This window comes from Spodoptera frugiperda, chromosome 6 (genome assembly GCF_023101765.2).
Source record: "Spodoptera frugiperda isolate SF20-4 chromosome 6, AGI-APGP_CSIRO_Sfru_2.0, whole genome shotgun sequence".
In the NCBI taxonomy this organism is placed as follows: Eukaryota; Metazoa; Arthropoda; class Insecta; order Lepidoptera; family Noctuidae; genus Spodoptera; species Spodoptera frugiperda.
In genome coordinates, this window is record NC_064217.1 from 11334208 (window position 1) to 11361651 (window position 27444).

At 35.0% G+C, this 27444-nt stretch overlaps 1 protein-coding gene across 3 annotated transcripts in view; it reads right to left on the bottom strand.

Annotated features, from left to right (window-relative positions):
- Window positions 1-5890: 5890 nt before the first annotated feature.
- Window positions 5891-27444, bottom strand: part of LOC118267558 (uncharacterized) — a 29433-nt gene continuing 7879 nt past the window's right edge. For 2 of the 3 annotated variants that reach the window (XM_050694574.1, XM_050694575.1), the window contains exons 2-6: window positions 15302-15512; window positions 14965-15074; window positions 12971-13102; window positions 6800-6872; window positions 5891-6521 (exon numbers count right to left, since the gene is read on the bottom strand). In XM_050694574.1, coding sequence (XP_050550531.1) covers window positions 6251-6521; window positions 6800-6872; window positions 12971-13102; window positions 14965-15074; window positions 15302-15512 — 797 coding nt within the window. In that variant the 3' untranslated portion in view covers window positions 5891-6250. Of the gene's footprint in view, window positions 6550-6799; window positions 6873-12970; window positions 13103-14964; window positions 15075-15301; window positions 15513-27444 lie in introns of all 3 variants that reach the window. The other variant, XM_035581620.2, reaches the window with a different exon arrangement.

Consider the following 27444-nt stretch of genomic DNA (forward strand, 5'->3'; position numbering starts at 1 on the left):
ATAGCAGTGGTTGCAGGGGCGTAGCTAGCGCCGTATCTGCCCCTAACGAGTGTAAGCAAAAAATAAAAACTTTCCAATTTTTTACTTCATTTCAAAAATTACAAAAATTTAATATAATATATGCCTTACACGGGTTTAATATAATATGGGTATGTTTAATATAATAGCCTTTTATGTTTGGTTCATAAAATAATAATTATTTGTTCGGTTAATGCGTGAAAAGACTTCATGTAACTGTTATGTTTTATTATTATTATTTAAAGAGATACGTGGCCTTAATCCTTTAGTTTAGGCATCTTCGGAGAAAAGCTGGGCCTGCGTTGCTTTGTATATTGTTATAAAATTATATAAAGTCTACATTTCTATAAGCTATAGAATACAAAGGGCTGCTAGTCTCAACTTGTCACCTATAAACCATTGGATCTCCCGTCTCTAGCCTAGAGAGATATTTTAATCCTATAATGTCTTGGATTTACTATCTTAGCTCGGCAATATCTGTGCCTCTTACAGGCTTACCTATACCGTCTGCTTACTCCCCAATAGCTTTGCACCTACGATAGGTACATAGGATAGTCAGCTGCTAATCCCATTCGTTAGCTTAGGATTAAAATAATATCGAATAATATAATAACTAAATTTTGACGATCTTTTATAGGGTTTGCTTGGTGAGATTTTAATAATGGTTAGGTAATTTGTATTTTGTAGCTTATGATATTTATGACCAAACATGATTACTAAGCGAGAGATTGTTTTCGATTCTCATAAATATATCGGACTTACCTACCACCGCAATCAGAGTCATTTCTTACTTAACCCAGTCCTTAGCAATTGTTTTCTGAACAAAATCGTTACTAAGGAATAGTTTAAGTAATCATTGAACGTCTCTGAGTACGGCAGATAGATATTATTTTAGAACCATACAAAGAATAACTATTGTAAAGTACTGAAACTTCACGTATACATGAATAATGGAGTGTGAACAACAACTAAGCATTAATCCCTTCACAATCAAGAATAAATTAAAGTAAATCTGAGGTCCTGCCATAGTGTGGTCACCTCGCGAAACCAGACACCTTTTATCCTACTCTGATGTTATTATGGGCATTAATATTATATGTGCTCAGTGCCAGTTAATAAACTATGTACCACTACTCCGGATTACTGCTCTGTCCACCCTACAAATGACGCGAAAATATCGTTGGATCTCATACATTAGGTGCAATTACATTTCGTTTTCATCATATTATTTTTACGTATCATCGTGTTAAACCAGATTTGTAATGCTTACGTTCAATTGCGTATCAAAATTTAAGTGTGGAAGAGTTCTGGCACGAATGTCCCGCCTCGACCGGAGTGCTACCACGGGCTCACAGAAAACCGACGTGAAACAACGCTTGCGATGTGTTTTGTTGTGTGAGTGAGGTTACCGGAGGCCCAATTAACCCCCTCACCAATCTATCCAATTCCAGATCCTCCATACAACCCCGACATTCCTAACTAAAGGAGTGCCAGCAACGCACTTATAACGCCTCTGGTGTCTTTCGAGTGTCCATGGGCGGCGCTGTAATGCTTACCATCAGGTGTTCCGTCTGCCCGTTTACAACGCTGATAACAACATTGCAATAACTTCAATCATTAATGGTTACAATAACTACCTACCCTTAAAGTAGATAACTACAAACTTAATTTTTATAAACGTAGGTAATGTTCTTACCGATTATATATGTTTGATAACAACCCTGATACGATACGTATATCAGTATCACTGACATACATAATGGATACAGATAGCAGTAATAACTATGTTTCAGCCTACCCACCCTCTCTGAAGGGACTGTAATGTTTACTTTTACAGGTTTATTTATTAGTTTACAGGATCTAAGGGAAGGGTTTGACTAACTTGTAAGGGGTTGAAATGCCCTTTATAAATTAACGTGTGTTAATGTGTTACTGGATGCAATGCAGAAGTTTCAGACTTAAAATGACTAACAAATGCCTATACATATAAGGTGTTCTAAAATTAGGAGATAGTGTTGTGTTTGAAGATTACCATTAAAGCCGTGGCAGATAATTTATTTAGAATACCTTATACAGATATATTTTACTTCCTATTTTTTTATTATTTATTAACTTTCTTTGTTTGAACTGTATGCAATATTGGGGTTCAACTAAATAAAGTTTTATGCGAAATACTCATAAATTATTAAAGCAAGTAGGTATTCATGTAACCTATTAAATTTTTCTTGTAAGTAGTGTTTCTGGTGGACAAGTCACTGCTTTTATTTTTGATCCAGTCTATCATTGTAGTGAAATTGTACTTACCATCTGCTGCTTGAAATCTCGTCTCTTTGAGGTGGATACCTAGTAGCTACATTTGCTTGGGACACTGAAGACGTTATTATTTTTTCTTGTGTTTTATTATTACCATTAAAGCGTAGGCTTTATTCTTTTGTTTGTGTATGCATCGTACGCATCGCACGCACCGCATCCGTCGTTCGCACCGCATCGGTCGTACGCATCGCACGCATCGCACGGATCGCACGCATCGCACGGATCGCACGCATCGGACGCATCGCACGGATCGCACGGATCGCACGGATCGCACGCATCGGACGCATCGCACGGATCGCACGGATCGCACGGATCGCACGGATCGCACGCATCGGACGCATCGCACGCATCGCACGGATCGCACGCATCGCACGGATCGCACGCATCGCACGGATCGCACGCATCGCACGGATCACACGCATCGGACGCATCGCACGGATCGCACGGATCGCACGGATCGCACGGATCGCACGGATCTTTTTAGTATTTTTCGCACGGATCGCACGCATCGCACGGATCCCACGGATCCCACGGATCGCATGCATCGCACGGATCGCACACATCGCACGCATCGGCCGGATCCCACGGATCGGTCGGATCGTACGCATCGCACGGATCGCACGCATCGTACGGATCGCACGGATCGCACGCATCGCACGCATCGCACGGATCGCACGCAACGCACATTTTGGCTAGCGAGCCGCTGTGAGCGCTCGGAGCTTGATTCTCTGACGCGTGCTTGCGAAATATGTTCTCTAATTCTCGAGACTGTGCTCGAGAGCTCTTAGTTAATTGTGCAAGTGACATTTAGCTTTTTAGTAATTTTACTTTTTTTAGGAAATAATATCTCCTAAACTGAACCAATAAAACTAAACCTATTGACATACTGTAAATGGCAAATCTTATCTGTATGATGTCGTTGTGATACTGAAATAATTTATTTTGATAATAATTAATAAAAATAAATAAAAGACATATAGAAGATAAAATATAAAAGATAGAAATATGGTGACCCAGACTTTTTTGTAGAAATCATTAATACAAACCAGATTGCCATACATTGTTTTAAAATTTAAGCAACTGTTTAGGCAGCGCATGCATATTATTCTGTTTTATGAGCTATATCTGTCCGATTTGCTAGACAAAAGTTGTAACTACTCGGTTAATATACATGTTATAAAAATAATTTATAGCCTATAGCACTCAGGAATAATGTAGCTTTCTACCAGTGAAAAATTTTTAGGATTGGATCATTAGTTCCAGAGATTACCCCCTACATACAAACTTACAAACTTTACCTCTTTATAATATTAGTATAGATAAGACATGATACTGTATCACATTATGGGTGTGGTTGTTTTCTAAATTTCTCAATAGATATAATAGCAGGGAGTCTGGAACTGATCCAGAGCTGCGAAATATCTAGCGGGTTTACCGGGGCTTCGGCTCGAAAAGCAGGAGTAGGAACGAGGTGATTTTTAGTCAGTAAGAGTATGATAGTTTTTCTCGCCTCACCCAAGACCGCCCATTGGATGACTTTTTCCCTTAAGAAAAGGGAGTTTGAAAATATGGTTGTTGTATAAAAACAACAACTTTCAAGTGTGGATATTTAATTTTGACTGTGTCCACCTTTACATATTTTGCCTAACAGTTTGAGTATTAAAAAGGCTTGACATTCACCATAACTATATTCCTATTCTCCAAATCTTCATTGGATCTGAAATAGCAAGTACTAAAAACACAAGTAGTGGGCGCAGCTCGTTACCACAATCTAGCTAGATTAAATAATGCCGTCCGAAAAGTCGATCAGTCGTTGTTCGGGCCTATTATGATGATTGTCTGACAATAAGGAAGTGTTTCTTCGTCCAAACGGCTATGGAATTACCAGCAATTGGCCACGGGTAAATGTACTGTACCATGTCTTTGGTACAACATATTTGTATGAGTATCATAAAACATGGATGAGGAAGGAAATGCATAGCGTAGGTTATCATGGGTCAGATCTGAATACGTTAATTGGTTCCTTATTAAAAAGGTAACTTAGTAGAGGTGAATAGGGACAGAAGAGAGGTGAATAGGTACAGGGAAATTTTTCATAGTATCTATTCACCCTTCTTCCGTCCCTATTCACCTCTCGATCCCTATTCACCCCGTTTTACTGTATTGCAAAAATAACTGTTTCTAGCGGTTTCACCCGAGTTTTCGAAGGAAAAATAAAATAGCTTATATCACTCTTCAGCTCCTATTTCCTAGTACAAAAATCATACTGTAAAATCAAGCTATGTCGGCGTGAAAGACAGACAAACACACTGTGACCTTTGTGAGCAAAGATTACCATGTTACAGTGGTGTCGTTTACACACGACTAATAACAATGCTCGTATCACATTTCCAAATATCGATTCGGTGTTCAGTAACAAATACTCAAGATTGCTAGAGGTTTATTACCAGTCCAATATGTATATTGCAAGTTCCTTAGTTATTACAAATTCCTTCGAAATAGCGCGAATCTTGAACCAAGAATTACCAAATATTAATCAAAATCACATGAATGATTGAGGTCCGTCTTTGTCCACTATTATGTACTTAGATAATTATATGTAGAGGTGAGGAAACTAGGTATTAAGTAAATAAAACACATCAGCAATGTAATATAATCATTAATTTCATAAACATATCGCGACAATTAAATACTTAAGTCTAAATATTACTATAATAATATAATTAATCCGTTTAAATTGCTAAACGTACATTTAATAAAATGTAAATGCGATGAAGATAAAATGGTATTTACATTAAATATTTTATTGAAACATTTATTCTTTGTATGTAAACTTACAACGAATAAAATAAATAAATATACATCCTTAAAATGAATCTATTTGATATTTAATAAAGTGTAAATTGATAGATATATTAATGTAAGAAATTAATATTAAATTTTAAGTAAAATAAATGATAATACGAATAATATTCGGTGTGAGTTTACATACGGTACTTAATTGTCTAGAGTAAATTTTTAATTCCGAATAAACATACATTTAGGTACTTATTGTTTCTATATAGAGACAAAATTTCAACGTTTAAATAACATAAAAGGTATATGTATCTTTGTTATTTACCTACAGGAATTAAATACATTTAATATTAGCTTAAAACAGAAACGAAACAGTTCTGAATCTTGTGAGTAAGAGTGTTAAGTCGCTGTCATCGCACGATTTAAAAAATAAATAAATATAATTTTAAGTTTATAAAATATAATGTAAATCTAGAGGCCACTAGTTGCCCGAGTTAAATAATAAATAAAATAAATAATTCAAAGTTAAATCATAACTAAGGTTGAATGAAATAAATCTCATTTTACACTGGTTTTTAAAAGTATAAACTGAAAAGTCCATGTTTCAATACAATTTGTCGTTTATAAGCTAAATGGTTTACGTTTGTGACCTACACACATCGTCTTTGATCGTTTGAAGGTGCAAATCGGCTTACACTCCTCGTTAAGACTTCAAGAAGGAAACATAACTTTTCCATTTCAATAGAAAGTCCACAATATCTTTAAAATATTATGTTACAATGGAAATATAGAATACAATCAAATGTAATATTTTATTTCTAAATGTATTTTAATTTGGTAATGATAATCTTTAAGTACTTTAATAATACATTTACGGGCAAAATGCTTACATCTACTTGGAACAGGGATTTTGGAGAAATATTCTATGGGAAATTGTTTAGCTTGAAAATCCCAAGATAATTTTGAAAATAAAAATTACTGCCGTAGAAAATCTATGGAGTCGATTAAAAGAACTGAATGAAAAGTCAAATTATAAAGTTATTAATCTTAGGATTGTCAAGTTAGTCCGAAGTTTCGATTGACTAGATCAGAGGTCGACTAGATACCGTACTTAGTATAAGTTTCACAGATAGCAATACTCTTGGAGCGCTAGAATAATCTCCGGTAGCGATACACCACTTACGTCTAAATAATTTGGTTTCATATGCGAAACATGCGGCGGTTTCCGTGCCTGTACTACATGGCTCATTTTGTTACGCTGGTCACTGTATGTGTACGTGTCGGTGTATGAGTGTGTGGGTGTGTATGGGTCGGGTGTGTGTCGTCTACCGGCCGAGTCCGGTCCACAGCAGGCCCGGGTCGTGGTGGTTGGCACCCGGGTAGCCACCGTCCGCCTCCACGAGAGATCTGCGGTTGTAAGATCTACGTACAACGATATTTTAGACTTAATTACAGTAATGCAGTTATAAGTGTAGGTACCTATGAAGGGTGGGGGAATGATCGACTACTATGTACAAATGGTATGTAAATGGAAATAAATATGTACAAAGAACTAGGGGAAAATACTGAAATTGCTTGCAAGAAAACTAATGGCTATAATTGAGTGTGTTCAAAGAAGATGGATTTTAAGAGACAGAAGATAAGATATAGGAATGAAAATACAAAAGCCCACCTGATGTTGCCTGTAGGTCTGAGGGGGCGCAGTGCGTACAGCTTCCTAATGCCACTGCCGCCGCCGCCGGTGTCTGGAGAAAGAATAAAATTGATTAAAATCTGCATAAATTACAGTCAAAATTGGTATAATTTGATCATATTGACTGTGCCGTTTGTCATATTATTATCTTTTAACTGCTATAGTACTATAGAATGTACTATTACAGAACCATTATACCTACTATAAAGAATATCTCTTTTGTAAACATGATACTCGTTAGATGTGTATGTCTAGCTTTATTTTTCCACTGTTTTTCGATTTAAGTGTCTATTATATTTTAAATTATCACAAAATCTTTATTTTATGATCAAAGTTGCGACGGAATCACAATGTTCTAGAGTTCTCAAAGTGAAAAATTTTATGTTAAAGTTATAAATATGCATATTTATAGTGAACTTTATGTTATTCAGAGTACAAATAGGATACCTGTCACCTCTTGCAAGGGTTATTACTGCTGGTAACACGAGGATTACTCGGAATACTCGCTTTATGACCAGTCAATAGGTAACCTATGCTTTGAGCTGTACGTGCTACGTTATAGTACTGGAATGGAACTTGCTACAGTTGTAGTTAAATATGAGAAAGAATAATATTTTTCATGGTTCATACGTGTCTCGAATAAAATTTAATATTGTATTTTAGCTCTGTGAAACTGGCATAATGTTTTATTAGACTTATTTGAAAAGTTAATTCAATCTTTTTTTCATTTAAATACAATTACTTATATTATGATTTCATTATTGTAATTGTTTCCACACACACACACACACACAACGTCACGCCTTTTATCCCCGAAGGGGTAGGCAGAGGTGCACATTACGACACGTAATGCCACTATACAATGTACACCCACTTTTCACCATTTTTGTGTTATAAGTCCCATGTAATAGGGGGTGAGCCTATTGCCATATACTGGACACATTTCCGGACTCCGTGCTACTACTGAGAAATTTTCGAAAATTCGAAAAAAGCCCAGTAATACTTTGCCCGACCCGGGAATCGAACCCAAGACCCCTTGTTCGGCAGTCGCATTTGCGACCACTCGACCAACGAGGCAGTGTAATTATTTCCAGGTATTGTAATATAAATACGAAATACCTACTACGACTTAATTTTTCTAGAAAAGTGATCGTTGATCTAATTTCGTTTCGGTTTTAATATAATAGACGAGAGTTTCTCATTAACTTGGGCTAACGGAAATAATCTGACCCCAAATTGGGCTTTTATTTAAATTTATCCAGCCTTTGATATTTGAGAGGGTCACATTTTTCAGGAAATTGTAGTGGTGACATTTATAGGGATATCTTTTGAAATTTTTATAAATTCGCAGTACAGAACCATCAGAACACCACACACGTTTTTGACATTTAGCTCGGAAGGTTCTAAAAAACATTAAAACACAACTTATAAAAAGTCGGGTTTACATTCCTGACGCTATAACTCCAGAACACAGGAACCGATTTCCACGGTTTTGCATTCGTTGGAAAGGGCTCCGTGAGGTTCATAGCAAAAAAATTCAGGAAAAATTCAAAAGAAAAGCACGGGAAGATCATTGGTGGCGAAACGGAGTTCGACGGGTTTGCTAGTCGTACTTAAAAATCGAGCTCAAGTAGTTAATATTATTTCCATATTTTTCATGGCAGCAATGTACCTACAAGCATTTATTGTAGTGTATTTACACTAAGAAGTCTTCACCGCGTTTTACAAGCAAATCGGTAATAGATTTTCTTTTGATTTTAGGAACATAATTTTTCATTTCTACATATATTTTTACCTATACAACATTTCTACCAATAATCTTTGCCTAACGAAAGAAAAGTTAAAGGGAAATAATGAGTTAACTACTTCCAATTCCAATACCACCTACTATAGCCGTAATTATAACATAGTTTTAATGGCCCGATAGTAACAGATGTCTCTTGTAATTTGGCCCGTTTACGAGATACAGGGATGAGTGGTGAACCGGTCAACTTCACACCGTATATCTATATCCTAAACGCGACAAGGGTAATGTGGTATAAAGAGAATTTTACGACATTATCACAGAAAAACGTCGAGCACAGATGTAACGTGGGAGTTTACTAGAAGGGACATCATCGTCAAGATTCGTTCATAAACAAGAGGCCACTTCCTGTTGCAATTTGATAGACATCGTTATTGACAGTTCCGGAGGACTGTACACATGGTTACACGTGAAGCTGAACATACCAGTATATTCTGATCTTTGACTGTTTGGAAAGATCATACAAAGCGGTACCATGATATACTGGATTTGTAGAGATTGTTGTGTACGTCCATTTTCCTGATTCCCTCGGCAGTATTGACGTGGCGTGGAGGATACGGTAAGTACCATCCTTAAGCGATTCTAATTGAGATACTGGAAGCGTGGCCGAGTGGTTCTCAATGGTGACGCATGAGGTCGTTGCTATCGCTACGAGAATTATGATGTGTTTGAGAGGTAGTTACCTACGCAACTTTTATGATCGTTGATCTGTGGTGAACTTTATTAGGTACCTATGCAAGGAGCTGTGTTGATCTGATTTGGAAGTAAATATCGATATTAAAAAGATTGGGTGTAGGTTATTGGTAAGATTGGTTATACCAACTTTTCTTCTTTTATACACCTAAAACGTTACCACACGCCTCGATTTTATCTATGTCATTGATCTCGTCTAGAAAATAAGCATCGGGATTTAAAACACAATCTTTATCTTTGGAAATCCCCTTTTTAAGGCGTTGCTTACAAAAAATTAAAACCAAATTATTTCCGCTTTACAGATTTCCATAAAATAGTCTCCAGTTAGAAGGACAAATAAACTATTATGTAATGGTTTAACAATATTTTAATGTTACATAGAAAAAATGCGTCGATTGCAAAATGATTGATGTTGATATTTTAAAAGCTATCAAATGACAATTAGGTTTTGTGTGGATATTTTTTTTAGTTAAGAATTAATGGATAAATGATCTAGAGATTAACGAAGAAGTATTTGTATTTCTTTTAGTTTAGAATAAAAAAAATAAAATAACATAACTGGTGCTGTTTAGATTCCTGAAAAATATATTTATAAAATAACAATAAAAGAAATTATAAAAAAAAATATCTGTATGTTGTTTTATAAATTTCTTTAAAAAATATTTTGTTCTTTTTGTATGTTTAATTTTAAGAAAAGGTGATAGTTTTTTATTTATCATACCTAAGTAGTGGGTGTTTTAAATTAATGATTACCGTTTCTAGTTTGCCAGCGTGGAACCTAGATATAGATAGTACCTAATTGTTTGAATTAAGGTATAGTACGTAGTAAGCGCTAGTACTTAATTAACCTGAATGTTATAGTTACAGAAAACGTTATGCCCGTTTATATTTAACGTCATGTCACATAAGGCGGACTTGTTGAAGTGTAAAATGCGTGTCATAAGGTAATGAGGCAGATTGCTGTTTGTTGTTAAAGTAGGTTGAATTAAAGGTCATTTTAGTTAGTGACTGCTGTGACCTCAGAGATATCACTATAGACAAGAATATAACAAAAGTGTAGTAAAGGGTATTTTTTTATGGCATAACCCGGTAATCGATCGGATCACCTGATGGTAAGTAATCGCTGCCGCCCATGGACACCCGAAACACCAGAGGCCTTACAAGTGCGTTGCCAGCCTTTTGGGGGTAGGAATTTAAGGGTTGTTGGGGAATCAGGGATTGGGAAGGAGGGTAATTGGGCCTCCGGAAGCATGGCTCTCCCACACAATATGGTATTTCCGAAAGGTTACATAGAAGTGAAACTCCCGTCTATTATTACTATTCCTATATATAAGTTGTAAAGGCAAGTCCATTGACATTATAAGGATATAAAATTAGATGGCGTGTATTGAAAACGTTTAGTCAATCATAAGATTCAGCCACTGTAGTTGTGGGAAAATTTTATGTAGTTACGTGGGTAAAAATAAAGTTTACCCATACGTATAACGATATGGTGTTTACCCAGAATCTTTAGAAATTACAATGGAAAATGTTAATATTACGTAAATTAAAAAAATACCTACACATTCCTATATTTAAATAGCTTTAAAACATTATTAAGTGATAACCTACTACTTAGTTATAAGTATTACAAAAATAAATATATGAGACGTTGTACTATGACGTCACGGTACAACGTTAATTTTGTATGAGAAATTTATGTCATCAAAACCTTAGATGCATATAATCAGTTTTGATTGTACGACAAAACTAAGTATATAGATCAATTCGTTACATCGAGGGATTCATAGTTACACACATGTCAAAAACGTTAACATTCTCCATTGTAACATGCCAATAATGTTCCACTTATAGGACCTAAATATAGGTTTATCTCGACGAGAATAGTTGTAAAATCTCATTCCTTGTAGCCGACATGATTATCTAATTTCCGAGTTGAAAATAGCACCATCTGATAGAAAAGTTTAATTGGTTTGCGCTTGCCTATTCCTACGCTAGTTACTTTACTTCATAAAAAAGTGAGTTCTCCATAACTGTAGCCGTATAGAGTCAGTTAATACTCAATGTTTTTTTTTAGCTAAGCTAAGATTTTTTTGTACTGTCCTGTGTTTTTATTGTTGTCACATACCAGTAATACCTATCTACTAACATTAGCAAGTTCAATGTTTCTAACAAAATTATGGACATGGTCTGAAATAAATGATTATTATAAATACAAAGCTTATTCAACCTTTTTTTTGAGGAAAATAATATTTTATCTTCTATTGACTATTGACTATTTCATCAAACAGCTAATCAATATTGTATTCTGACAGTGAGGTAACATTAGGGTGGTAATTTAGGTGTTTACTTTTTCAAATTACCCGGTAGTCCGGTTGTAGGTGTTACTTATGAGAGGTTACCTACTAGATCAAAATGACATAGTAGAAAAAGGAGGTGAATTTAGAAGTTTTTTTTTTTGAGGGGGATATCATTCAGTGACTTCTTCCGCCTTGGGCGAGGAGAAAGGGAGTGTAAGACTCTTACTGACAAAAAATCACCCCGTTCCTACTCCTGCTTTACGAGCCGGAGCCCCGGTAAACCCGCTAGGTAGTCCGCAGCTCCGGAGAATTTAGTTTCTAGGTACCTATATTAATTTTGATTATCTTAAAGATACTGTAATTTCATATAGGAACCTATTTGGAAATGTTACAGTTAGTATGTTCAGCCGAAGTTTAATTAGCTGGGCAGCTCGACAGTCGGTCTGCACGGCAGCGTCCCACAAGAGTTGTTCACGGCATCATTGTGTCAGTTTATCGCGCACGAGTTGCAACCAAACTTTTTTTTATTTATTAATAGTGTGAATGGAAATGTTTTCGAATGTTGTTTACAATTGTGATTAGATTGTTTATACTTGTACGGTGCGTTGTAAAAGTTAGATTAGGTACCGACATATTTTGTGTTACCAAAGTAATTTTACTACTATTGAACTATGTTGTGATAACTTTAAGTTTTCAATTGGAGTACTTTCTCCAGTATTGTTTGGTGCAAGTCAAGATAAAGTTCCCCAAAATGATTGTATTCTTTACGGGACACAGTACTTACGTGTATTTTTATGTAATTGTTTATTTGAATCGATTTAAATCTTAGTCACGTGTATAAATATAGGTATCATGTAAATACCGTTTTATAACTTAATATTGAGGTAGGTAGGTACGGTAAGGTTGATATAAAATAGGTGTAAGCGTAGGATTTTGTGTATTCCCATTGAATACATTCGATTAATATGTCATTCATACACCTGAGAGATGTATCGTATCAGAAGACCGAGTTATGCATAATAATGTAATAGCTTCGTTTACATACGTACCTACCTACTGCTTGTTATTTTGGTAGCGTGCTTTAGTTAATCTAGAGAAAGATATTTGGCGAAGTCAATGGGAGCAATTTATTTATTTTTTGTCCAACAGTCCTACCTTTGAAATCATCTTACAAGTACCTAAGTAGTAGCACGGTACGAATATCCTAAAATAGAATATTTCATTTGTTATTTGATGCTTATCTACCTCGTACGTCTTTGAATAGGTATACATACATAAGGTATTACCTGAAAGTGTAGGTACTCAGGACTGGTACTCAACCATGTTAACTTTATAAGAGTTTGAACTACTTACTGGAAGCCGGTGCGGGTACAACAGACGGTGGGTCCTGGAAGAGTGTGGAGCGTTCCTGTGGCGAGAGAGACACCAGCGTCTCCAGGTTGTCACGCAGCGAGTCGAAGAAGGAGCCCATGTCGTTTAGCACGCCTATGGAGAATGATGTACAATGTGTATTGATTTGACTTGATAATGACTTTCATAAACAACAAAGGCAATTTGAAATGTGACACTAGTAATGTTACAATATATAGGGTCCTTCGTTATTTGGGATGTAGGGGAGGGATTCAAGAACAAATGGCACGATTTCAGCTATTGCTGAGAATTCTGAAATACTTTGTCTGACCCAGACCAGGCCTTAAACCTTGCTCTGTAGTCTTGCTTGCAACCGCTCGGCCAACGAGGCAGTCAGATATTTGACTTGATTATGTTAGCTGATTAGAAGGTGAACCTTTTGAGTTCGGGTAATCGGGTTCAGGTATTCTTTAAAATCTTCAGTAGATCAAAATGATAAGGCACGGCCATGTCATCGGCTGAGGTAGCAAACGAGATAATAAGCTTTCAGGGTCAGGAAAAGTATTTTGGCAATCATTTGAAAATTAGAACGTACGCACGTTAGAAGTACACAAATGAATCCAGTGTCCTTTTCTAAATTTTCGGAGTGACCCTTGAGAAGGATCAAGGCTTATGCACCTACGGCAAAAAGTAAGTTACCGCAATCCCCACTCAAACTTAGCTATTATGTTAAATAGTGAAATATATTGTGACCACATCCATGGTGTGAGAATTAAATAATTATCATGATATAATATTTCCTGAGGTTTGATAGAGGGGTCCATTCAAAGTTCCTTATGGATTGTATTTCCTTTTGTTTGTATCAACATCTAAAATAGATAACGTTACATGCCATGAACATAATACAAATATATTGTTGTTCCATGGCGTTAGTAGGAAAGGTAAACATAACAATATGTTTATTATATCTTAATCATACTGAAAAAGCTGTATATTATATAAACTTTTCTAGTTATTTAGTATTTAATGTGTAAATTATGTTCTAGAGACGCCTGCAGAGTTAATGCATGACAACAGTTGCTATCTGTGTGCACATTGCCGCATACTTTTCCGCAGGAACTTTTAGTAGGTGGCATGCTTTCTGTGTTTAGTGTGAAGTAACTCGTAACATATTAATGTATTTTTACTGTTTTACTCCAGTGCTGTGGGTAATTAGAGAAATAAGTAGGTGAGTAGGTGTTAGTGTAACTATTTGTCTTTATAACGGTGCGGTGTCATGAAATCAAGTTATTTCAAGTTGTCGTAAAGAAATTACTACTTATCTAAGTAGAGTGTGGTTTCTTTGACTGTGTGGGAGGCACATAAAAGTAAATATTAACATTTGGACACTGAGTATTTATATTGTTGGGTACTATTGTCTGTATCTAACTTACACATAGAATCATAGAATTAACACAAAATTATCACATAAGTTTTCAGATTGTAGTGACAAATATAAAAGAGCAAAGTTTTCAATGTTTGTTTCTACAAAGAAAAACCATGTGAAAAGTTTACTGCTTTAGGTATTAGGCAGCTATTTATTGCATCTGTCCCTACAATATGAAAACTTAGAAATGTTTATAGAAACAGAACGACATCTAGGTAAGCTGCTTATGTTGACATACACCGGTCTCGGCTGTCATTCATTGCAAGAAAACTGCGATTGCCATTTCAATTAAGAAATAAGAAAGCGTTATTTTAATTAAAGCACATTTAAAGTTATTATTTAGTTTGACAGTTTGTATTAGAAATGATTCTGACAGCAGTGGTACTCGGAAGTTATTGGTAAAGGAAATCGCAAATTACTGAATTTAGATCTTATGATGACTGACTTTTCCACGATTAGTATGTGATGTGCTGGCGTCAGTAAACTGCTGTTATTGAATAATGGCAAGCTTGAAGAATGGCAGATTAGTTACAACATCGACGGTATTATAGCGGTGCGACCGGCTGCTTACCGACGCCGACATACGGCGTGACTGCCTTACCAAGCGCCGGAGTCGGCTGCCGTCTCCGGCGACCCGAGTTCAGTGCTGTCGCCACGGCGGATCGCTTTTCTGACGCGCCCCTGGGAACAACAACACTATTAAACAAACGCTGCTGCGTGAAAGAAAGACAAATGCTTCAGTTTACACACGGGATTATCTACGGTAAAGTCGTTTGCCTTTTGTTTGACTTATCCATATGCACACATTTGTTTGAGCGCATGGATTATCATGCTTAACCTATTGTTTACCTCAACAAAAAGGCGAAAATTACACGTACTTCATATTTTTTCCAACTCAGCGAACGTACCTGATCTCATCATCAAGATAATTCCTATCCTCAGCCACCTGTACCGGAGGTAGGTGTGGTCCTAAGCCCGTGTATCCTAAATCCATGTCAATACGAGGTGCCCTGTCCCAGCGGTTGTGAGGTCCTAGTCCGATCCATGGTTTGTCGGTTAGCATGCGGAGCAGGTCCAGGCTTTGCGCTCGGCCGTCCCTTAACTGCGCCTGGGCAGTACCTGTAGAAAGATAATAGAGGTAATGTTTAACTCATAAAAACTGGTTTAAGGATTTCAAAAAGGTCTTTAGCTGCTTCAATGAGGTATTCATGACACATTGATAACGTAACTCAAAAGGTTACGTTGTTTTCAACCGTACAAATGAAATGCGCATAATATTATTTCATGATACGAGTATACAAGAATGGATAATAGGTATCACGGAAGATATGATTCGTCAACAACACACAATAACGAAGTGAAGCCTTCCCGACATTCAATCAAGTAAGTAAATCGTAAACTTTGTTCCTGACATCGTACTCGTATGGCTGACGGAAAATTATTTCATATTCATTCAAACAGATTGTTTATTTGTATAAATCATATATCTTAACTTTTTGAAAATTCTATACCTAATAATTGCGTGTAAAAAATATTTGGGAAGAAACATTGAATTGTAAAATTATATTTCATTTATAGATAGAAACGCACAAAAGTTGTTATGATTTATAAAAAAAAAATTCAAGAACATAGCTCTAACTGAACAAAAGACAAAAATGAAATAGCACAGTTATCTTAAAGTAACTGAAGATAAGTAAATAGTAAAAAAACTTTATTTAAATTAACAGTAGTTTTAATTGGCAGAGGTTAATATTTTGCCTGATTTTTCCTGTCAAAGTTGCAAGAGGTTGAAAGTTAAGTAAATAAAAAGGTCGGTACAAGATAAACTTTCCTTTCACGCAGAGTTTAATGAATCTGAGCTTTATTTTAAGTTATAATTACTGCAGCATATCATGTTTTCTTTCTAATGATCAGCCCTTACAGGGAAAAATGTATCGGTAGGAGGGTAAACATAACTACTTTAAAAGTTCAACGAAGTTTTAATGATTGATAGTTGATACATTGAAAATAACTACAGGAAACAGGTTATAGAAAACGGTTGAGCATTAAATTGTGTGCATTTTATAAACAAGTATTGATGTGCTATTTTAAAATTTCGTACAGCCAATGAGTAGCCCTCAGCTGAAACATTAACCAGAATAGTAATATAGACTCATCACATTGCGTGGTACGTAGTTTTAAAAGTCAGTCCAGCTAATTTACTTAGCCACACGTAACACGTTCTTGCAAAATAACTTTCTCGTACTCATTGACACCTTCTTTCCCCAGGGGGAACTAAAAATGGCCAGTAGTATCAAGATTCCTTCTAATTTGCGCCTAAAAGCTTTCTGTCCACAGGGAAATAACTACAAAACACACTGATATACTATTCTTTATTATTAAAGAGGGATTTAGCCATATAAACGTGTACTTTGTTATTATACTGTAATTATTTAGAAAGGTGTTGAAGTAGTGTCCAGTTATTTCAAAGCAGTATGTACGTTAGACTATCATTAGTAAATCTTGTTTGCAACACAAATGATAGGCTACTGTAGTAAACATGACCGTAATCTTACACAATTAACAGGGAATTGTCAATTACTCAGTGTAATGAATTTGTTAGTATGTGTGATGTATGTGGGAATGAGATGGACTAGCACGAGTAAGCCATTATCTTCTACAAAAAAAGTTTTCAGTGTTTGTCAAATCCTTTCCTTAATCATTTTAATAAGATTATTATCTCTAAGTTCCACGAAAAGTTTATGAATTTAAGTTATAATACGGTAATGACTTAAGACTTTCGGCCTTTAAGCTGATTGAACGAAAATATTTCGTAGCCAATCTGCTACGCGTCGTAGGCGACTTTCGTAGCGACTGTCTAAAGTAATTTAACCTCATTTTAACGTTCATAAATTTAGTAGGATTGGGGTTTTGTATTCATTGTAAGGATCTGGATACATTCAATAAAGAACAAAGTGTCGAGTGGATTAGGTTTGTTTCCATTTGTCGCAAAAACGAAAACGTCTCGCTTCCGCGTACTCCACGCGCTGATCTTTTTTATTTCCCGTGCCACGTGTGGTGCGACTGATGGAAGATTGATGGTGTCCCATAGTCATTTTATTGTACTTTCTTTCATTGTTTACTAGTGTACAGTTTGAAGACACCTGTTGTAAATACTATGTTGAACGAATTGAGTAGATCCAAAATTAGTCGATTGTATTTCTATGTAGATATTGAAAAAATATTCAAGATTTTCTTTTTTCATGATAGATATTTATTTATTTGTTTTTAATAGTTTTTTTTACTATAATGTGAACAAAAGTCTATAGTAATAAACATAACAGAATTTCTGTAGAGAATCGGTAGGGTAATGAAAATGCGTCAGCGTCTTACATTGTGCCGATGTCGTAAATCTTGGCAAGGGTTATTATGATATTAATAGTAGGTCATTGATGAGATGACATCCTGCCACTACAGGGTCCACAGGGTTACTTTATCGACCTTCTGCCTACACACCGTGGGTTTATTTATATTGGCTCGTGAAAATTGTGGACTGTTACAAACAAACATTGTGCTTGAAAGCATAATATGTAGATATGATAAAGTTTTGTCTTGAAATGAAAGGTATGAGGAAGGCTTTTAGGTTTTGATTACTGTTGGCATCCTACAAATTCATATTCTACATTCACATACAAATCTTCTCTTTAAATAAATTAATGATGTGTAATTTGCATACCCAACAAAATAAAACTGTTTTATTACCTATTCTATTATCATTGTGTATATTGTAAAGCGGCATTACGTTGTCGTAATGTGCACCTCTGCCTGCCCCTTTGAGGATAAAAGACGTGACGTTGCATTGCATCTATTTTAATAAATGAGTTACTGAACACATTCACAATCCCATGTGCCCATAGCTGTTCAACCGAATAGATCATAATGTATCGAACTTGATCTCATACGTGCAATGTATGCAATATTTTTACAGCGCGACTGTTCTCAGAGGAAGCCACGTCGCGTGTCGTTGGTAGAAAAACAAATGATAGATAGTGTTGTTGCTCACACATACACACATCTGCGGATGTAATCTACACAAGGGAAGTTGACACATGTGGTGATGTTTTCTCTTCCCTAATCCGTATGCAATTTAAAGAACGTCTGAATATTTAGTAAGTTAAAAGTCAAACGTTGAAATGTTATCTGAATAGTCTGCGTCATTTTTCACGCAGAGAAATTTTTGCTTTCGGTTCTTTTAAACTCTTAATGTGACTTCTTTGTTTAGAAGTTTTTCTACGATTAGTAATAACTTGGACATGATTATCTGTGTGAAAACCAAGATAAAAAAGTTTTGTACAAGTTCCTTCTATCGGATGTTGACCCTTTAACATAAAACGTCTGCAATAAATCTTGAGTAAACAGAGAGCGTATAAATAAGATTCTTAAAGCAAAAAATGACTAGCAAATATGTCTGTGAATTCGATCCCCTCATTATAAATGAACGAAGGTAATTTTTTGCGACCCGTGTCAAACGTTAACTCGCGACAATGGATACATCTCAATATAATGTTGACAAATTATAAGATCCTTCGGGTGAATGATTCAGTGGCATCCGGTAGCGATATGAATCTTTCGGAATATACACCGATAGCTAATAAGATTGATTATAATATCAGGTAAATTATTTCACATGTTGTTTTAAACAGGAAAGTTAGGTAATTGGAATTAAATATAGCTACATATTTTTGTAAATTTTGGTCGATTTGGTACTCAAATTGAATGTGTTGTTTTATCCGATAATGAAGTTTATCATTGACAGTGGAGTACTGAAATTAAATTTAAAACTGAAAATATTCATTAAGTAATTAAAAGTAATCTTTGATTTTTGATTCCTGATGCATAAAACCACAATTATCTTTGTTACATTAATTTCGTTATATACCTACATCTTAAAAGCTGCATTTTAAACTAGAAGATTAAACATAGCTATTCTATATAGGTAATTTTCTAAAGATACTCCTTCAAAAGTCCATTAGAAGCATTCCTGTATAATATTAGAAATGCTGAATAGTTTCCTAACAGTATTTAATTGTTATCGGTACAAAGTAGAGTAGGCAGCTCAGAACTTTGGCTGCCATTTTGAAAAGGCTTGGAGGTGTGACATTGTGAGCAATGCGTACAACTTGTACACTGCCATTTGATGTGGTTGTTGCTCTGATATTAATATCTTGGATCTGTATAGAGAAAAGCGTAGGATTGTATATAATCTACTATTTTGACGTCAGTCAGTTTGTTTGGGTATTTATTTTTGTCTAGCATAAAATCTTTTGTAAAATAGACTTGGGTAGCGCATTATACTAACTGCCGCACTCAGAGACATTTAATGATTACTTAAACTATTTTTAGTAACGATTTTGTATCGAAAACAACTACTAAGAACTGGGCTAAGTAATTATTAAATTACTCTGAGTACGGCGGTGAGACTAAAAATGTAACAACAAACATAACTAAAATCTCAATTTTAATCCAAAGTTCGATTGCGAATGATTCGCTAAAAAGAACCAACAGAATTTTGATAGCCAAACTACACTAACCAGTGCAAACGAATTAAGTTGAAGTTAATTTAAAAATGTATAAAATATAACCATTTGCTCGTTGCAGACGGTTGTTTGTTGGCCGTCTCAAAGCACACTGAATGTTTTCCGTTCGACCTCAATTTTAATTAAAAGTAAAGGGACACTTTACTGTCCCTATTCTAATCAACGAGGTGCACTCTAAACGTACCTACGTAAACAGTATAGTTACGTTTAATGAAATTGGTGTATATGTATAATCTTGTGGTAATTTCTATTAGTAGAAAATTGATCACTAAATAAGAAAAAGGTACGTTAAAAAATGTGTAACTTCCGCCCACTGCTTAAACCTTTCGGTTTGAAAGTGAAATCAAACACTTGTATCAGATTGCCATTAACAAGTTTAAGTAGCACAGAAAGTATTTTTGGATGACCATTGAGAATGAACAAGACGACCACACATTTTATTTTTAGAGTTTCAAATCAAAATCATTTGCCTTTGAAGATTTTTAAAATAATAAATTGAGTTTACGTGTAAACATGTTTATGATACTACGGAGTTATTTCCAAAGTTAAAATTAGGATTTATTAACTGCACAAAATATAGGTACGATAAGAAAAATGTGCACAGGTAACATCCTAACTAATATACGACCTGTAATATAATCAATGCATACACCATAACATGTTCAATTTGCTGCATCGGCTAAGAGCACCTTTGTAGTTAATAGGTTTATTCTAACGTCGTAAACAGATTGGTTATCGATCTCGTAAGTGCTTGCTTTATGCCTGGTAAACCTGGCTTTCATTCTTAAAAGCTTCTTTAATAAGATATGCATCATAATGAACATGTTCTTAATTAAAACTAGCTGTGTTTGATGCCATGTTCAAAGTATGACAGCTCTTTGTACAGAAAGACATGTGCAAAAATACGCAAGCTGTGTATTTAGTTTACATATAACGGACTATTTTAACAATGGTGATATAGCTCAGGGATCTACCAAATATTGTTTTGAGTAAATATCATAATATTGTGTTGTCGCTACGTTAAAGTAATTCTTTTACGAATTATATACGACGGTAAATACCTAAAACTTAGTGTTGTTTCATCTTAATCCCAAATGAAATGTGTCTATTTACGATTTTGTATATGTTTAATTACATTATCAGCCAGTATTCCTAATAAACTACGGGTTTACTCACACAGACTAGAAAGATCCATCATGCAACACGGTTTGTGATGTAGAACTTTCATTATTTAATTCTGTATAGTTTTAGTGGATAATTTTTAAGTTATAATATTTTGTGTTGATGTTTAAATGAAAATTACCCTATAAATCTTACTTAAGTTTGCAATGTTTACAGGCCAACGGTTTATTTTTACCTTTTACAAATATGAGTTGACACAATTTTTTTAAATAATATTTGTTGAGTGAAAAAACCGGCAATGTCTCCAAAAAACAAGCTGAAAAAGGGTTGCCTGGGTAAAAAATCTCTTAAAACAATATGGGGTATTAATGTAATTTGTGTAATGGTACTTGCTCCAGGCCACGAGTGGCCGATTAAAATAATTGTAGGCAAATTGTGTAGCCGTTGGAAAGTCAGCAACGTGTAGAAAAACCCGAGTGAGTTTTTTTAAAGGACGATTTAAGTATTCAAATACCTTTGACACGTATTTTATTGTTTTTATCTCGCGATTGCGAAAATATAGGGAGCGTGGCTATAAAATACTCTTTCATTATTGTAGAGATAGTGAACACTAAAAGGTTTTAAAGTCTTAATTGTAGACTATTTTATTAAAATAATAAAATCCTTGAACAATGTCCCATTACAAAATTAGGATTATCTCTTGACATTTAAAATCCCAAGTTGAAATGTTAGTATGTAGTAAATTGTTATCTCGTAGCGACATGGAACATTTTTACATAAAAATATGGTACTAATTACACTCGTGAACTGTGTACCTTGGTCTTAAATCTGACTGCTATGTGTATTTAAGGGATATAAATGTGTTTAAACACAACAACCTTCGCAAAATTTAATATTATAGTTTAACTAACAAAGATGTAAGACACGACAATTATATTCTAAAAACTTTTTCAATTATGTGTTACAAATCATACATAACAATTCATTTAAATAAAACTTTTGTTTAAATTTTCAATGGAATCGAATTTGTTCTTTGATCTTACATCTTATGAGATTCTGACGTCATATGCTTCATTCATGTTTATTCCTGAATACATAGACATGTTAATGATAAAGTACGTGCAAGTTTTGTATAGGTACATTATGAATAGTCAAAGGCAGTTGATTTGATAAATTGTTATTAGTAGAGGACTCTTGAAGAAACGCAATCTAGTAAATTATAGTTGAATACATTTTATTAGATGGAATTGCTACAATTATGATGACTAGTAGGTAGCCAGTCGAGAATGCCCCCTACTGGTACTGTACCTACTTGGTACTTTGATATTTTTAAATAAATTTAATCTGATACAAATGTACCTATTGGTATTTTACCGTCTAGACGAGCTTGGAGGGCTTCACAAGCTGAAATATGTGAAGTATTATTATTCAAAGTTTAAAGTTATATTAGTGACTGGGTTTCGATTAAAGTATTTCGTATTTAGGAAATATTTTCATATGGTATTGTGGAGTAAGAAGCACACTAAGAAATGTTTTAAACATTTTCACAGCATTGGAAGAACACATAAGGATACACGCACGGTAATAAAGGGCAATAGGTAGTAATAATATACTTACAAATAAAATGTGATTAAGACTACATCTCCTTAGGGAAAACTAGACATGAAGTTATTTGCTTAATAAGTATTGTTACTAGGTGTAATATACGGTCTCCCGCAGTTGTTGTACTTTAATAAACGAATATAAGTAGTTATGGTCCTCATTACTTTATGTTACGCGATGAGCCACACAGCAAGAGTCTCATTAAGTATCATAACATCAGACAGACCGTTTTACTTACCAACCTAAGTGTGTATATACTAGCTTTCCAACCCACGGCTTCGCCTACGTGGTGTAACGGGAAAAATAGTCCCTAAATAGTATATTATTCGTCTAAATATTACTACACAAAAATACATATACGGTACATACGTACTTTTAACAGGCCTCGTTGCTATGTAACATTAGAGAATGAGAAACAAACATACCTACTTTCGTGTTCATATAACAGTTCCATAGGACTTGAAGTTTCACCGAAAATTGCGATAAACCGATTTTTTCTCTTAAAGCCTCTCCCCTCCCCACTTCCTGAACTCGGATGGAGTGGAATTTATGTTTTCTTCCATTTTTAGTATATTCTTTTTCATTTGCAATGGGTTTCATTCTACTATCATTTTTTATTACTTTTTACCTTTATTAGTGGTTTCGACACTGGTCTAAGTCTTAGTAAGGATTTCAAAAGTTATCATAGTTTTCCGTCATGTTTAGTAATTTTTTTTTGTAGTTGTATTTTTGGTACTTGGTTCACATTTTTGGGTAGCATTTGGACGACAAGTGCGTTTACAAACACCAATATTCCTTGTATATGTACAGCAAATAGTTTGTCCCGGTTATACAAATATTAGATCCGGAAATAGAAACCTCAAATAACGACAGACTTAACCTATTTACGTATGGGGTGTATTAACCATACCTATACTATCAAGGATTAAAAAGAAACTAGTATATTTCTATAGAAAAAATGTTGTTTACGACATAGCATAAAATAACAATGTGCTGTGATGATAGTATTCTTGTCATCGCACTGTTTAAAAGCGCTTAGGTACTTTAATTTGAATTCTACTTGTAGTGTATTTCCAAACAATATTATATTGTGCAGTTTATTATAATGACTGCTACTGAGAATATTAATAATCTATGAAGAGGTTAAAATACAAAAGCTATGATAAAATGTGACAAATGTTCTGGAAGTAATCTCTGTCTTTAAGACATCATGAAGCCGGCATTCCTTTCTGAATCTATAATTGAAGGATCTGGGGGCACGGTAGTGCCCCCGCCAAGACGAGCCAAGCGAAGCGCAAGCGCAAGGGCACTACCTACCTTTTCTCGAAGCGCTTCGTCGTATTTTTGAACCTTCATAACTTGAGTTTGGGTTATACCAGATAAACAAAATTTTCAGGATATAATGTCAGTGGGAGACTTAATAAACCTCTAAAGTTTCAATTGCATAGCTCTTATACTTTAGATTTTATTGATATCTAAAATACCCCGATTTCGTCACTCACTCACTCACTGATGATCAACAAAATTCTTAAGGTACTTCCTGAAGTCCTAGAAAACTGAAATTTGGTATGTAAGCTAGTATTAGTAACTAAACAACAAAAAAATCCTAAAACTTGGAACTTTTACCCCCCAACCCCTTAAACTAGGGGGTGAAAGTTTGTTCGAGACTTCCGCAACTTTTGACGCTAGAGGTCTGAATGCGGCCGCGGAGGGGTAAAAATCTGAAATAGGGAAACTTAATTCCCTATTTCCTGCTTGAGATCTGAAAATTATACACAAATACATAGAACACAAACTTTTCATCAAATCAAAACATTATCCTACCCATAAGTACTTAGTAGATATGAATAATATTACTACACTTCACTTCGGTAAGTGTTTATTAATCAACCTATACTTTTGAACATAAGCATCGTAAGTATTGTATGCGCCAACGCCTGCCGCCTGCCCCCTCGTCCCCGCGCAGTAGCTAAAAATAATCGGCCCGTCAGTGAGCGCGGCACCCGAACGCGGGCAGACGCGCGAGGGCAGACGTCGTTGACGGTTGTCTCGTTGAATGAAAAATTTTCGGAATATTTCGGTGATTTAAAAGTTTGCTATCGCGGAGAAAAAAACCATTTGCCTAATATTTAATTGTTAGTAGTTTAGTAGGTAAAGGTTTAGATACTAGTGTTTTAATTTTCATTGATAAAAAGTATTAGGATTACGTTTGCAATTTTCTTATAAATTTAGTAGTTTAGTAGGTGAAGGTTTAGTTAGGTACTAGTGTTTTAATTTTCATTGATAAAAAGTATTAGCATTACGTTTGCAATTTTCTCACAAATTTAATTAAGAAATTCAAAGATTGAATAAGTAGGTATTTGCAATTAAGTAGTATAGGTTAGTAGGTATAATATGTTTATAGTTGTTTATGTAGGTACGACTTAGTGAGAATAATTTGACGACAAAAAAATACTTGTATTTGTCGCTCATTTTATCTTTCTATCATAAGCAACCTACAAAAAGAAATGAAATCCCACAAAAACATTTCATGTTAAATGTTGCCAAGACGAGACCATATAGCTCGCACTGTCAAAAAGTAATCAGATCCCGTGTAGAGCCAAGTTTCTAACCCTACATGCCCAGACCTAAATCGATAAGCCCTAATTTCACACTCAAGTTACGGGGAAATTCTACAGCCATAGCTCGTACTGCGTAGTTCGTAGCGCGTAGCAGAGTTTTTACGCTATAATCTCGTAGGCGTGCAAACCTTGGACGTAACTGGCGAGTTGGCCGCACGGAAAGAGTTTAGAAGATTGAATAGATTTTTAAGCTCAAGCCCATATGACGAATAGCAAAAAGTCCGTGCGGCCGACTCGCCAGTTACGTCCAAGGTTTGCACGCCTACGAGATTATAGCGTAAAAACTCTGCTACGCGCTACGAACTACGCAGTACGAGCTATGGCTGTAGAATTTCCCGTAACTTGAGTGTGAAATTAGGGCTTATCGATTTAGGTCTGGGCATGTAGGGTTAGAAACTTGGCTCTACACGGGATCTGATTACTTTTTGACAGTGCGAGCTATATGGTCTCGTCTTGGCAACATTTAACATGAAATGTTTTTGTGGGATTTAGTTTGTCACTTCATTTAACATGGAACTATGATTCTAGTTTCATTAATCCATTAGCTTGAGAAGATTTTAATATTACTTTATATCAAATATTTATAGTATTTATTTGTGTAGGAGCACGAGTGTTTGAGAAAAATACTTGTCTACTCAAAGTCTATAGTTTGTTGTATAGTTTATATCATAATGAGTGTTTTGATTGTGTCACAAATAAATATTACCTTTATTCTATAGAAAAATACATGTTCCTATAGTCAAAATTATAGTTAATTAACGTTTATACATATATACGAAGCTGTATGTTAGATTGGTCATTATGGGGCTACCTTACGCGCACTGCAAGACATATTCCCAGCAGTACTTGTACAAGATCTGTGCGGTTGTAGATTGCGCGGCAAAATTGGATGTTAATAATTAAATATATACTGCCTACGTAAATCACTGCGTAGTTACGTAACCTTTTGAAATACAACTATGTACTAAGATGTGTTGCTTTCTTTTTGTGGTGTAACGTATCTATTGTCGTTGTTTTATTGTGTGTAAACTGATAGCAGAATTTATAGTACAATGTCTCAGATATTTAGTAATAAGGGAGAGCTATTTTATGTACCTTTTTGGATTATAAAAAGCATAACTTTTAAGAAACTGTGCAAGATATTAGAGTTCCATTCACCACTGTATGTTTAATTGCTCATTCTATTCAGTCATAATAAGGTAATTCACAGACGAAAATACTTGAAACTGACAGCTCCACGTCTTTTTGTGCCGTCGTGATAACTGAGACTCCTCTAACGTAAGCTTTCTACATTTGTCTAACTGTCCGTTAATTTGGATGGTCAAAGAAATAGCTCTTTCTTACAAAGCAACAGCTAATTTACTTTAAAGTTAATTTTCCGAGGTATTTTGTTAACGTCCATTGAAAATACATGTTCTAAGATATTCTCAAGTTTGTGAAGCCATGTTCTTAGTTAGTTCTATTCTGTTTGAAGGATAGGTAAGAGTTTCTCTTTAGTTACGTATATGACGTGATTCCTACATGTTTGAGCACGATAAGAACTCAGCTGTCTTACAAATATCTATGGCGATGTGAGTGGTCAGACACCCATAACTTTGACAAGTTTCGGAGTAACAGATGAATGAGTACTGTAACCACATAATTTAACCATAATATGGACCTATAAGGATACATACACTTACAATACTATAGTTTATATCATGGTTTATCTCATTAACCACTTTAAAACCTCTCATAAAAGATACTTAGGGTCAGTCAAATTTTTAGTTATTAATTGATTTGAAGACCTTGCTTACGGTTTACTTCTCTTGTATTTATTATCTGTTATGATTAATGACTTAACTTTTCGGAAAACATTCTTTGTAAGAAACAGGGGCAAGGGAAGAGTTGTAAGGTCACGTCGGAACATAATTTTATGAAAAAATGTTCGTCGACACTACTGGAATTATAAGGATGAAGGACAATAAATATACATGCTTTACGGGCACTTAGATGACTTAAGTTAGGTCTAAGAAGAAAGTAAACTGAGTGTTTTATGGTTAAAGGAAAAATAAATTATATGTATTACGAGCAGGGGAGACCGGGATTGGTTGTTATAGAGGTCATGAATAGACAACTGAACGACCAAAA